This window comes from Pseudophryne corroboree, chromosome 12, assembly GCF_028390025.1.
Source record: "Pseudophryne corroboree isolate aPseCor3 chromosome 12, aPseCor3.hap2, whole genome shotgun sequence".
Classification (NCBI taxonomy): domain Eukaryota; kingdom Metazoa; phylum Chordata; class Amphibia; order Anura; family Myobatrachidae; genus Pseudophryne; species Pseudophryne corroboree.
Window position 1 is genome coordinate 93,400,222 of NC_086455.1, and position 14,745 is coordinate 93,414,966.

Below are 14,745 nucleotides of genomic sequence, written 5' to 3' on the forward strand. Positions count from 1 at the left end.
AAATTCATTGAGACGGGCCCCCCACCGTGCCTGATTCTGCTTGTAAAGCCCCAGCGTCATACTGAGGGCTTGGCAGAGGCGGGAGAGGGTTTCTGTTCCTGGGAACTGGCTGATTTCTGCAGCCTTTTTCCTCTCCCTCTGTCACGGGACAGAAATGAGGAACCTTTTGCCCGCTTGTCCACGAAAAGACTGCGCCTGATAATACGGCGTCTTCTCATGTTGAGAGGCAACCTGGGGTACAAACGTGGATTTCCCAGCTGTTGCCGTGGCCACCAGGTCTGAAAGACCGACCCCAAATAACTCCTCCCCTTAATAAGGCAATACTTCCAAATGCCGTTTGAAATCCGCATCACCTGACCACGGTCGTGTCCATAACCCTCTACTGGTAGAAATGGACAACGCACTTAGACTTGATGCCAGTCGGCAAATATTCCGCTGTGCATCACGCATATATAGAAATGCATCTTTTAACTGCTCTATAGGCAAAAATATACTGTCCCTATCTAGGGTATCAATATTTTCAGTCAGGGAATCCGACCACGCCAACCCAGCACTGCACAACCAGGCTGAGGCGATTGCTGGTCGCAGTATAACACCAGTATGTGTGTAAATACATTTTAGGATACCCTCCTGCTTTCTATCAGCAGGATCCTTAAGGGCGGCCATCTCAGGAGAGGGTAGAGCCCTTACAAGCGTGTGAGCGCTTTATCCACCCTAGGGGGTGTTTCCCAACGCACCCTAACCTCTGGCGGGAAAGGATATAATGCCAATAACATTTTAGAAATTATCAGTTGTTATCGGGGGAAACCCACACATCATCACACACCTCATTTAATTTCTCAGATTCAGGAAAACTACCGGTAGTTTTTCCTCACCGAACATAATACCCCTTTTTGGTGGTACTCGTATTATCAGAAATGTGTAAAACATTTTTCATTGCCTCCATCATGTAACGTGTGGCCCTACTGGAAGTCACATTTGTCTCTTCACCGTCGACCCTGGAGTCAGTATCCGTGTCGGCGTCTATATCTGCCATCTGAGGTAACGGGCGCTTTAGAGCCCCTGACGGCCTATGAGACGTCTGGACAGGCACAAGCTGAGTAGCCGGCTGTCTCATGTCAACCACTGTCTTTTATACAGAGCTGACACTGTCACGTAATTCCTTTCAACAGTTCATCCACTCAGGTGTCGACCCCCTAGGGGGTGACATCACTATTACAGGCAATCTGCTCCGTCTCCACATCATTTTTCTCCTCATACATGTCGACACAAACGTACCGACACACAGCACACACACAGGGAATGCTCTGATAGAGGACAGGACCCCACTAGACCTTTGGGGAGACAGAGGGAGAGTTTGCCAGCACACACCAGAGCGCTATATATATATATATATATATATATATACAGGGATAACCTTATATAAGTGTTTTTCCCCTTATAGCTGCTGTATTGTTTATACTGCGCCTAATTAGTGCCCCCCTCTCTTTTTTAACCCTTTCTGTAGTGTAGTGACTGCAGGGGAGAGCCAGGGAGCTTCCCTCCAACGGAGCTGTGAGGGAAAATGGCGCCAGTGTGCTGAGGAGATAGGCTCCGCCCCCTTATCGGCGGCCTTATCTCCCGTTTTTCTATGTATTCTGGCAGGGGTTAAATGCATCCATATAGCCCAGGAGCTATATGTGATGCATTTTTTGCCATCCAAGGTGTTTTTATTGCGTCTCAGGGCGCCCCCCCCCAGCGCCCTGCACCCTCAGTGACCGGAGTGTGAAGTGTGCTGAGAGCAATGGCGCACAGCTGCAGTGCTGTGCGCTACCTTGTTGAAGACAGGACGTCTTCTGCCGCCGATTTTCCGGACCTCTTCTGCTCTTCTGGCTCTGTAAGGGGGACGGCGGCGCGGCTCTGGGACCCATCCATGGCTGGGCCTGTGATCGTCCCTCTGGAGCTAATGTCCAGTAGCCTAAGAAGCCCAATCCACTCTGCACGCAGGTGAGTTCGCTTCTTCTCCCCTTAGTCCCTCGATGCAGTGAGCCTGTTGCCAGCAGGACTCACTGAAAATAAAAAAACCTAATTTAAACTTTTACTCTAAGCAGCTCAGGAGAGCCACCTAGATTGCACCCTTCTCGTTCGGGCACAAAAATCTAACTGAGGCTTGGAGGAGGGTCATAGGGGGAGGAGCCAGTGCACACCAGCTAGTCCTAAAGCTTTTACTTTTGTGCCCAGTCTCCTGCGGAGCCGCTATTCCCCATGGTCCTTTCAGAGTTCCCAGCATCCACTAGGACGTCAGAGAAATATTGTTTTGCAATCAACCTTAAATTAGACCCATAGCCCCCAGTATGTAGTGAAGACTGATCAAAGGTCTGAAGTAGTCAATGCTGTAATTGTAGAAACCAACTAGGGGGTGCGGGGGGGAATTCAATTAACCATGGTAATTTACCACAGGCTAATTGAAGCAGTGGGCTATTCAATTAGTCCGAAGGAATCCTAAAGACATACTGCAGTTTACATGGGTTTCTTCCCCAGAGACTGAACAGTCTCAAAAATAAATTTGTGTTCAATAGCCTGTTTTCGGGTGCTGCGGCTGGGTTAACCCATAGGTCAGTGACCTTAACCAGAATTCAATGAGTTAACATCTGTTAACATGGTAAATAACAGGGTAGGGAAAAGGGACTCTAAATGAACATTAAAGCCCATGGCTAGCACCATTTTTCACCCACCGTAAATTACCGGCGCAAACTGAATTCCTTCTAAATTTCCTCAGCGCAAGTGTCACAAGTTGTAGACGAGTGACTATTAGAGAGTACTGGTAGTGAGACTAGGACCTGATCCCTTTTCACTCTTAAAAGCAACCCACATATAAAGTTTCTAAAATCCTAATTTACAAAACTCTGGAATTAAAAGCTTGTCCCACAGTAGCGAACGCCATCTTCAGGTGGCACTAACCATTGTAGCCCATAGGCCAGGCATTCCCAACCACAGTCCTCAAGTCACACTTAAGTGCGGGTTTTAGTAATATCCATGTTTCAGCACAGGTGACTTAATTAGTAGCTCAGTTATTTTGATTTAACCATCTGTGCTGCAGCCTGGATATCACTAAAACCTGCTCTGTTGGTGTGCCTTGAGGACCGTGGTTAGGAATGTCTGCTATAGGCTACAGTTTACACTTGCACAATAGTGCTGCCAGGTTCGCAACCCTGAAGAAAAATAATTGCATTAGCAATGACTGTACTTTTATAGATCGTACAAACTAGTATACCTCAGAGCCCCTATCCCTGTATGTGAATTATGTCCTGATAATGAAAACATTTGTCCCTAATAATTTAAACAATGTTCCGCTTACAAAGAATACATCTATATGGGGTTTTAAACTTTTTTTTTTTTTTTTAAATGAATACAAAGCCACCAAACTAATCTAAGACAGTCTGTAACCCTCCCAACTTTACAGCTACAGTACATCTTACATATATACCTACTGCACACATCCACATTATCTTTATTGCATTTAGTTAAGGGCTGAGAAAGTTAATACATTTGGGCAAATGAGCTAAACAAATATCCATTCATAGAAGTTTTCATAAAACGTGTACGCGAGCATGTCCTACCCCATTAACCCTCCAGCCAGGCCTGAACAAGGCAACAAGCATACGTAACAGAACTAGTCTCACCTGCACACCCACATTGGACTTCGCGACACAACCGTAAGAAAAAGACGACGTGAGAGGCTTTTGACAGTTGCTATGACACAAGTTGCTTCTATATACGGTCCATTCTCTGTAACAGCACAGTGAACTCGCCTCTTTAAGAAACGCGCTATTGGTTGGCGCACGGTGGCGGTGACTGACAAGTGAGTTGACCTATGAGTGTCCAGTGAACAGGATGGTGATAGGACAGTTGCGCTATGATACGCCCACAGCAGGGCGGAAGTGTTATATGGTTATATGTGGAGGAGCTGGGTTTCTGGGAAGAGTAGAGAAGGGTGAGTGATACACGTTAGATAATATGGTTTAGCATCTTGTAACTAGTTTTCTGTGTAACTGGTTATTTGTCCAGTATAGCCTAGAGTTATGTCATTTACGTTATAGTGTACGTTAGGCCATATAGTGACTGAGCAGCGATCCGTGCATGTACCAGGGGATTGTTGTGCCTGAGACGTTTATATCCCTGCAGGACATACTCATACTGTACACTGTTCTGTTATGGATGGCAAGAAAGGCCTAGTGCTGTTTTTGTTTTTATATATTTAGGTTCTAGAGGTTGGGCGTGTTGGTACCCACTTTCAGCCTACTTGTATTATTTGTATCCAAGCTTTTGTAAAACACGTTTTTTAATTAATATAAAATGTTTATAGTATAATCTATTTATACAGAACAAAATGAGAATGTGGATATTCTGATCCAATAAAGCAAATAAGAACCAGGGGTATCCAGTCTTTAGGTCGACACTCGTTAGGTCGACCACTATTGGTAGACAAGTATTAGGTCAATATGGTCATTAGGTCAACATGGTCACTAGGTCAACATAGCAAAGGCCGACGCATGAAAAGGTCAACATGAGTATTTCACTTTTTTTGTTTCTTCATTTTGTGAACTTTTTCATACTTTGCGATCCATGTGAACTATGATTGGGAATAGTAACCTTCATCGAAGCATGGCGAGCGAACACGGTGCACTACTTTGGGTTCCCGGTCACGAAGATAACAGTACCAAAAAAAATAATAAAAAAACTCATGTTGACCTTTTTCCATGTCGATCTAATGACTGTCGACTCAACGATCCACACCTGGAACAGGTATCAGAAGATGTAGTCATACAATTGTAGAAGAAGGTAAAATACTCATGATTTCCTTGCTGAAATATTAGTTTGTGTTAAGCATAGTTTCACTAAATATACTTAATAAGCATTTGAGCAATTCAATCCTGAGTGCTGTATCTTCTACAATTTTATATATATCAATATATAAATATTAAATATAAATTTATAAATAATCTCCTAAAATCTGTCCTGTTTCTAACATGCATTCATAGTGGGAGCCACAGGTGCACGCAGCCCCTCCATTGGCTCCCACTGCCAAGAGTGACAGGACAGACCTTAGAAGAAGGACCACTCTGCACCGGGAAGGCGTAAGAATGTACAACATGAGGGAGGGACAAGACAAAGTGGGGGGGCGGGGTGGGTCTGAGCAGCATATGAAAAATGTGGGAATAGAGCAGGGGCTGGATGGGGCGGAGCAGCAGCAATATAAAACGCGTCAGAAATAAAATGGCACATTTATATTACAAATTATGAATTATTTAAAATTTACAAAAGTATAGCCCACATACAGTATGCTTTATTTTAAAGGGATACACTTTTCATTTTGTTATCAGTGTCCTACTGTGATGCATAATGCTAGAGAACCCTATGACACTATCATCTGGATGTCTCACCCCACCATTGCAGCAAATTTTACAAATACCCCTTGGAGTACTAGTACACCAAGTTGAGAAGCACTGAAAAAGACATAAAAACCTGTGGTGATAAACACATGGGGACAGATTTACTAAACGTCAGATTTTCAAAGCCACCGATGCAGGGCGGTTTAACCACTTGCATGGCACCGTTGCATGTGATGCGACCAAAACCAGGTCCCATTATATGCGACGCTCTGCCCCACAGTCTCCCTGTCGTGTTTTGAGTAGGAGATCCATTCTGCAGAATGGATGTCCTGTGGCTCCCCGGATGCCCCAGAGTGAGGTGGCGGTCTCTGACTACCGACATCACTTCCCAAATTGTGGTAGAGGGAAAGGTGGGAGTAAAATAATAACCAAACAAAACAAAATACATTGGTCACAGGATGAGGGGGTGCAAAAAAAGGGGCTTTTTACAGGGTGGGTTTTTTTTTTTTTTTATAAAACAAGGATTTTTTGCTACTTAGGGGGTGTGGAAGTACTATTATTAGGAATTAAGACCACTGGGGTCTATTGCCAATGGGAGGTGGGAAGTTATTTTGTAATAGGGGATATATATATATTTGAGTAAGTAAAGAAAAGGGCGCCTTTTAGTTTCTAAATAAATTACATAGTGTGTACCCCGTGTGAGTAGGAGAAGGACACTACTTATCTGGTAAAATAAAGACTTTTCTTTGGTCATAGGCTCAATAAAGGAACATGAAAAACATAAGAACAATAGTTCATAGCGTGTACAGTTTTCACGCGATTTTCATACCATTTAGGTCACATAAAACCAGTTGTAGATAAAAAACCTTAGTGGGTGTGAGCAAATCCCACAATTTTAAAAATCCACAGCCAGGGATGTTTTTTCTAAAAAGGTTTTTCACAAAATTGAATACAACACAAATATACAAGATAGAGAGGTCCAGGTACAACAGTCATGATGAAGTCTAATTGCTGACGAAACGCGTTGGCACTGTTGTACCTGGACCTCTCTTATGGACAGATAAGCCTTTTACTATTTATTTCCTGTAAGTTTGAATTTTTACCATTTCTCGGATACTTATGGACAACTTGATGTACCCGATATCCTATATGGATAGATAAGCTCAATATATCTTTTTATCCTGTACGCCTGTATTTCTTCCATTTGTATATTTGTGTTGTATTAAATTTTGTGAAAAACCTTTTTATAAAAAAACATCCCTGGCTGTGGATTTTTAAAATTGTGGGATTTGCTCACACCCACTAAGGTTTTTTATATACAACTGGTTTTATGTGACCTAAATGGTATGAAAATCGCGTGAAAACTGTACACGCTATGATCTATTGTTCTTATGTTTTTCATGTTCCTTTATTGATCCTATGACCGAAGAAAAGTCTTTATTTTACCAGATAAGTAGTGTCCTTCTCCTACTCACACGGGGTACACACTAAACACGGGGTACACACTATGTACAAAAATTTCTTTAGACACTAAAAGGCGCCCTTTTCTTCACTTACTCAAATTCACTATTTATGTGTTTTTCCAAGCACATATTTTATTATTTAAGGTTGCGGCCATTCATAGTATAGAGGAGTGTCAATTATTATTACTTTTTACTCTTTGTCACGTGTATTGGTAGTATTGTTTGGTACCTGAGCGCCCCCGTATCTATTGTTTTTCATATACACTGCTCAAAAAAATAAAGGGAACACTTAAACAACACAATGTAACTCCAAGTCGGTCACACTTCTGTGAAATCAAACTGTCCACTTAAACACTGATTGACAATCAATTTCACATGCTGTTGTGCAAATGGAATAGACAACAGGTGGAAATTATAGGCAATAAGCAAGACACCCCCAATAAAGGAGTTGTTCTGCAGGTGGTGACCACAGACCACTTCTCAGCTCCTATGCTTTCTGGCTGATGTTTTAGTCACTTTTGAAAGCTGGCTGTGCTTTCACTCTAGTGGTAGCATGAGACGGAGTCTACAACCCACACAAGTTGCTCAGGTAGTGCAGCTCATCCAGGATGGCACATCAATGCGAGCTGTGGCAAGAAGGTTTGCTGTGTCTGTCAGCGTAGTGTCCAGAGCATGGAGGCGCTACCAGGAGACAGTCTAGTGCATCAGGAGACGTGGAGGAGGCCGTAGGAGGGCAACAACCCAGCAGCAGGACCGCTACCTCCGCCTTTGTGCAAGGAGGAACAGGAGGAGCACTGCCAGAGCCCTGCAAAATGACCTCCAGCAAGCCAAAAATGTGCATGTGTCTACTCAAACGATCAGAAACAGACTCCATGAGGGTGGTATGAGGGCCCGACGTCCACAGTTGGGGGTTGTGCTTACAGCCCAACACCGTGCAGGACGTTTGGCATTTGCCAGAGAACACCAAGATTGGCAAATTCACCACTGGCGCCCTGTGCTCTTCACAGATGAAAGCAGGTTCTCACTGAGCACATGTGACAGACGTGACAGCGTCTGGAGAAGCCAAGGAGAACGTTCTGCTGCCTGCAACATCCTCCAGCATGACCGGTTTGGCAGTGGGTCAGTAATGGTGTGGGGTGGCATTTCTTTGGGGGGCCGCACATCCCTCCATGTGCTCGCCAGAGGTAGCCTGACTGCCATTAGGTACCTAGATGAGATCCTCAGACCACTTGTGAGATCATATGCTGGTGCGGTTTGCTCTGGCTTCCTCCTAATGCAAGATAATGCTAGACCTCATGTGGCTGGAGTGTGTCAGCAGTTCCTGCAAGACGAAGGCATTGATGCTATGGACTGGCCCGCCCGTTCCCCAGACCTGAATCCAATTGAGCACATCTAGGACATCATGTCTCGCTCCATCCACCAGTGCCACGTTGCACCACAGACTGTCCAGGAGTTGGTGGATGCTTTAGTACAGGTCTGGGAGGAGATCCCTCAGGAGATCATCCGCCACCTCATCAGGAGCATGCCCAGGCATTGTAGGGAGGTCATACAGGCACGTGGAGGCCACACACACTACTGAGCCTCATTTTGACTTCTTTTAAGGACATTACATCAAAGTTGGATCAGCCTGTAGTGTGTTTTTCCACTTTAATTTTGAGTGTGACTCCAAATCCAGACCTCCATGGTTTAATAAATTTGATTTCCATTGATAATTTTTGTTTGATTTTGTTGCCAGCACATTCAACTATGTAAAGAACAAAGTATTTGATAAGAATATTTAATTCATTCAGATCTAGGATGTGTTATTTTAGTGTTCCCTTTATGTTTTTAAGCAGTATATATAACTAAAAAGAGATTAATATTGCGCCACATGGGATGAAAACAAAAATATGTCAGATATGTTACAAGTATACGTAGTTTAGACACTCCCCACTAATTCGTTAGGAGGCGTCAGCTATTCCCCTCAAAAAAGAACAGGGACGGTATTTTCCCTGAAAATTTAAAATTGGAAAAGGGGGGGGGGATGAGGGGTTCAGCGACCACTGATGTCTGCAATAAGGTAGTATACCAGATTGATATATTAAAAAATTACAATTTATTAACAAAATACATAACTCTAGGTACATTCATAAAACAATGGGACAATGCATAAAATCACAGCTGAACTGTAGCACTCAAAATGAATTCAAAGACAAAAAGGATTATTCCTTATCTGAGTATTGAGGTCATTAAGGTCGGCTAACGCGTTTCGTCGTATAGACTTCTTCACCCCTTGAAGAAGTCTATACGACGAAATGCGTTGGAAGACCTTTTTTGAATTACTTTTTGTCTTTGAATTCATTTTGAGTGCTACAGTTCAGCTGTGATTTTATGCATTGTCCCATTGTTTTATGAATGTACCTAGTGTTATGTATTTTGTTAATAAATTGTAATTTTTTTATATATTAATCTGGTATACTACATTATTGCAGACATCAGTGGTCGCTGAACACCTCATTCCCCCCCCCCCTTTCCTATCTATCTATCTATCTATCTATCTATCTATCTATCTATCTATATATATATATATATATATATATATATATATATACACACATATATCTGCTGCGGTGTACACTGGGCTCCACAAGGATAGACATTGGGGTGTAGAGTAGGATCTTGATCCGAAGCACCAACAGGCTCAAAAGCTTTGACCTTCTTCCCAAGATGCATAGCGCCGCCTCCTATATCACCCCGCCTCCGTGCACAGGAGCTCAGTTTTGTAGTTGGTGCTTGCAGTGCAAGCATGTAACAGCAAGGGCTGCTCAGCAGCTCTAGAAAAAGCTTTTTCTGAGGAAAAAAGAAGACTACAAGGTCTGCAGTAGAGGCACAGATTGTGTTAGATGTCAGTAGACATCACCTGCTGCAGCTCTATCTCTCCCCCAGCGGCGCTGTACACTCCCGCGCCCTGGTTGCCAGGTACCTACAGCAGGACGCTCCGGTTTTCTTCCAAGTCAGTCACACACGGCTGGGGCTGTCCGGGATCGTGTGGCCGCACTTCAGGAGGAGGTAAGCGGGACCCGCGCTTTATCGCGTTCCGGCGCAGCCGGTGGACACTGTGGCATACAGGCGATCCCACTAGGCCACCAGGGCAAGGGTACAGGTCAGGTTTTCTCTCATAAACCTAGTTATATTGGCCCGCAATACCTGGTGGTTAAGCCAGCAGAGGGGATAAGGCTTAAACCTGTAGCCCCTCCCCTGGCCCCAAGGCGCCATTTACAGTAAATGTTCCCGCCCTGGAGCTGCATATCTCTATCTCTTCCTCACTCCCAGTCAGTGTTTGGGCGCCATTTCCCCAGCTACACTGTTCCTGGGACTGCTTGGGCAAATCCTCCTTTGTAAAGCCGCCTGATAGTCAGCGCTGTGCCTTTACAAGACACTTAAGTATTCTACATGTCGTTTAGACAGTGTTAGTTAAGAAAAAGTGCATTTAGTCAGGGCTATCTGGTACAAGTACCCTGTGATATACGTCCAGTCTTTACTGTGCAGTGTTATATTTATTGATTACATAGCTATATCTAAGCTAGTCCAGTGCAGTATTATTGCTTGTCATAACTTCTGCATTGTACAAACGGTGACTATATGTGTGTGCATTGGCTTGCTGTGTGACCTCCATTTCGTGTCTCTCACTCAGCTTGCTATCCCTATATTCTATAACCTGAGGGGGCTAGGTGCTTCAGGTTTGTAATACATGATATAGGATATTCACAAGATATACTTAAATTGTATTTTTCTCTGTGATTTTAGTCACCATATCTTTCCTGAATCCCTGTTTGTGCTGAAAACACTGTGCAGGAGTTTGGGTCAGGTATTGTGCTGCTGACAAATTGTACTATGTTACCTTATACAGCAAGTTATAACATGTCTGCTTATGAGGGTCACGGTTCTGGGGCTGAGCACACTGGTAGTGGTGCTGAGGCCACAGATACTTTTGAGGAAATTACACCAGCTGAGGGCTCTGATTCTGGGCGTTCCTGGCCCCCAAGTGGGACTATAGCAATGGGGGTCCAGAATGACCTGCCGTGGGCTACTGTCTCTACGCTACTGAATACGCTAGTTACTAAACTAACGCCCCCTATGGGACCTCCTATGCCGGTCCAACCGTATATGGTCCCCGCGGCAGATTGTTCACTGAGTTACAATAATTGAACCAGTTCCTGACTACTAAAAAGTCTAACCCTCGCCCGCCTAAGACCAAGGAGTCCTCTAAGCGGGCCATTACTTCCTCACAATCCACTGCTGTCACTGACACCTCGTCAGATGAGGATGGCGTTAACACTGACCCTACAGATTCTGACACTGATAATACTGATGGGGATAGTAGTTCACAAGTGGATGTTCCTGATCTGTTGGAGGTTAAGTTGATTCTACAGATTACGGATGATCCCGAGCCATCCGTTCCTCCTAAGAAACCAGATAGATTCAAGCGTCAGAAGGTGGTTAAACAAGTTTTACCTCACTCTGATCACCTGGTTGATATACGTCCGGAATCCTGGGAAAAATCCAGGTAAGAAGTTTTTGCCTCACAAGAAGCTGCTTGCTCGCTATCCCCTCGCGCCAGAGCTGTCTAAAAATTGGAAAACACCTCCTCCTGTGGACTCGCATGTGGCTAGGATGGTGGTTTCCTCAGCTCTACCTGTCACTACCGTCACATCTCTAAAAGAGCCTATGGATAAACGTGTGGAGGGTTGTCTGAAAGCGATTTACACCCTCACGGGTGCTGCCCAGTATGGCAGCGACATGGGCTGCAGAAGCTATTGAAGCGTGGGCCCAAGAGTTGGAAGCTGAAATCTCTTCTGACCATGCTAGACAATGCTTGTCATATAATGTCACAGCTTCTCACTATATTAAAGAGGCGGCTTCTGATGCCGGTGTTCTGGCAGCCAAGGCTTCTACTACGTCAGTCCTGGCTCGCCGGATATGGTGGCTGAGATCCTTATCTGTGGATCTGGATTCTAGAAAAACCCTGGAGGTACTCCCTTTTAAGGGAGATATTCTGTTTGGGGAGGACTTAAATAAGATAGTGGCTGATTTGGCTACTGCCAAAACTGCCTGTCTGCCAAGTACCGCTCCTTCTGTGCCGAAGGCTAGAAGTACTTCCTTTCATCCTTCTGGTAAAGCAAAAGGTCAGGCGTACCACAAACAAGCCCGCACTTCCAAACCTGGTAAGCCGAAGCCAAAAGAGCCTGGGCTACCCGTCAGCCAGCTTCCAAGACCGATAAGCTTGCCGCATGACGGGGCGGGCCTCCCCCTGGGGGACCCCAGGGTTGGGGGCCGGCTTCTAGGGTATACCCAGGAATGGTTAAAGACAACTTCAGATGCCTGGGTACGGGAAGTCGTCACTCAAGGTTACGCCATAGCCTTCAAAAACCGCCCCCCTCGTTGATTTTGCCTGACAGACGTCCCTTCGGATCAGGTGAAGGCAAAGACTCTACATTCGGTGGTACAGATCCTCCTGGACACAGGAGTGGTAGTACAGGTGCCTCTTGCTCAGAGGGGCCGGGGGTACTATTCTCCGCTGTTTCTAGTCCCGAAACCGAATGGGTCCTCACAGCCCATTCTCAACCTCAAGGCATTGAACAAGTTTGTGAGAGTCTCCAAGTTCCATATGGAAACCCTTCGCTCTATCATTCTGGCCTTGGAACCTGGGGATTATATGGTCTCCCTGGATATACAGGATGCTTACCTGCATATTCCTATAGCAGTGTCACATCAGCAATACCTGAGGTTTGCGGTTGGCAACCTCCATTACCAGTTTCGGGCGTTACCTTTTGGTTTAACCACAGCTCCGCGAGTCTTCACAAAGTTATGGCGGTGGTACTCCGCCGCCAAGGCTTCAGGATCCTACCGTATCTGGACGACTTGTTGATCCTGGCAAATTCCCCAGAAATTCTCCAACGTCACCTAGATCTGACTGTTCGGTTTCTGCAAGCCCACGGGTGGCTCCTCAACTGGAAGAAATCCTCCCTGGTCTCTGCTCAGAGCATGGTGCACCTGGGAGCGCTATTGGACACTCGCAACCAGCGGTTGTTCTTGTCTCAGGAGAAAGTCCTGAAGCTTCAGGACAGGATTCGTTGCTTCCTCTCTCGTTCGCAAGTGTCGATCCATTCGGTGATGCATGTGCTGGGCCTCATGGTGTCAGCATTCGACATGGTGGAGTATGCTCAATTCCATTCTCGCCCCCTCCAGAGGCTGATTCTGGCCAAATGGGACGATCTGCCTCACCGGATCAGGTCTCACATGATCTCATTGACTTCGGGGGTCCGTCTGTCGCTGTACTGGTGGCTCCAGGACCAACGATTGTGCAGGGGCCGTCCTTTCTGGATATCCGACTGGGTCCTGTTGACGACAGATTCCAGTCTAAGGGGTTGGGGCGCGGTGTTGGAGCAACACTCCCTTCAGGGTCGGTGTACCAAGGAGGAGTCTCTCCTCCCGATCAACATTCTGGAATTGTGGGCGGTCTTCAACTCATTGAACATGGCCCAGCATTTAGTTCAGAACCGTCCTGTTCAAGTACAGTCGGACAACGCCACCACAGTGGCTTACATAAATCATCAAGGCGGCAATCGAAGCCGCTTGGCAATGAAGGAAGTCTCGCGGATTCTTCAATGGGCGGAACGCCATCTACCGGCCATATCGGCGATATTCATTCCGGGAGTCCTGAATTGTTAAGCGGACTTTCTCAGTCATCAGGACGTACACGCCGGAGAGTGGGGCCTCCATCCAGAAGTGTTTCAACTCCTAGTGGAAAGGTGGCGCCTTCCAGACGTGGATCTGATGGCGTCTTGACACAATCACAAGGTTCCAGTCTTCGAAGCAAGAACAAGGGATCCTCAAGCAGCATTCGTGGATGCGCTGGCGGTGCCGTGGAAGTTTCAACTGCCGTACGTGATCCCTCCGGTGTCACTCCTGTCCAGGGTAATTCGGAAGTTCAACCAGGAAGGAGGAATCCTGCTTCTCATAGCTCCAGCGTGGCCCAGACGGCACTGGTTCTCAGACCTTCGGAGCCTCTCGTCAGAGCATCCAGTTCTACTTCCACAACGCCCAGACCTCCTCGTTCAGGGCCCCTGTGTCTACCAGGACTTGGCCCGGCTGTCTTTGACGGCGTGGCTTTTGAAGCTTCCGTCTTGAGGGCTAAAGGGTTTTCTGTCATTCAAACTATGTTGCGGGCCCAGAAACCGGCTTCTGCTCGGATTTACCATAGGGTCTGGCATTCTTACTTTGTTTGGTGCGCATCTAACAATTATGACGCTTCCAAGTTTAGTACGGCCAAACTTTTGGCTTTTCTGCAGCAGGGCCTAGATGTAGGCCTGCGTATGGCTTCCCTCAAGGTTCATATTTCTGCCTTGTCGATGTGGTTTCAGAGAAAAATTGCGACCTTGTCTGATGTTCATACCTTTACCCAGGATATGTTGCGTATCCAACCTCCCTATGTCCCGCCTGTGGCTCCTTGGGACTTGTCTGTGGTGTTGGAGGCGTTGCAAGAGTCCCCATTTGAACCTCTTGGCTCAGCTGACATTAAGTGGCTTTCCCTAAAGGTGGTGTTTTTGCTGGCTATTGCCTCTGCTAGAAGAGTGTCGGATTTGGGTGCCTTGTCATGTAGTTCCCCATATCTGATATTTCACCGTGACCGGGCGGTTCTTCGAACTAGTAACATAGGGGCAGATGTATTAACCTGGAGAAGGCATAAGGAAGTAATAAACAAGTGATATGTGCAAGGAGATAAAGGCATTAGCCAATCAGATCCTAACTGTTAATTTACATAATGGAGCTGATTGGCTGGTGCATTTATCACCTTGCACATATCACTGGTTTATCACTTCCTTATGCCTTCTCCAGGTTAATACATCTGCCCCACTGTAACATAGTAT

At 45.8% G+C, this 14,745-nt stretch overlaps 2 protein-coding genes across 4 annotated transcripts in view; one reads left to right on the plus strand and one right to left on the minus strand.

Moving 5' to 3' along the window:
• Positions 1–3,777, minus strand: part of LOC134980825 (protein-L-isoaspartate(D-aspartate) O-methyltransferase-like) — a 337,346-nt gene extending 333,569 nt beyond the window's left edge. Inside the window, exon 1 of one of the 2 annotated variants that reach the window (XM_063947799.1) lies at positions 3,663–3,777. In XM_063947799.1, the coding sequence (XP_063803869.1) occupies positions 3,663–3,676 (14 nt within the window). In that variant the 5' untranslated portion in view covers positions 3,677–3,777. The remainder of the gene's footprint in view (positions 1–3,662) is intronic. The other variant, XM_063947800.1, reaches the window with a different exon arrangement.
• CCDC32 (coiled-coil domain containing 32) overlaps positions 3,760–14,745 on the plus strand; it is a 78,089-nt gene continuing 67,103 nt past the window's right edge. The window contains exon 1 of one of the 2 annotated variants that reach the window (XM_063947802.1): positions 3,760–3,841. Coding sequence is in view for 1 of the 2 variants with exons in the window: in XM_063947801.1 (XP_063803871.1) it covers positions 3,874–3,973 (100 nt within the window). In the remaining variant the exon portion in view is untranslated. Of the gene's footprint in view, positions 3,842–3,870; positions 3,974–14,745 lie in introns of those variants that run through there. The other variant, XM_063947801.1, reaches the window with a different exon arrangement.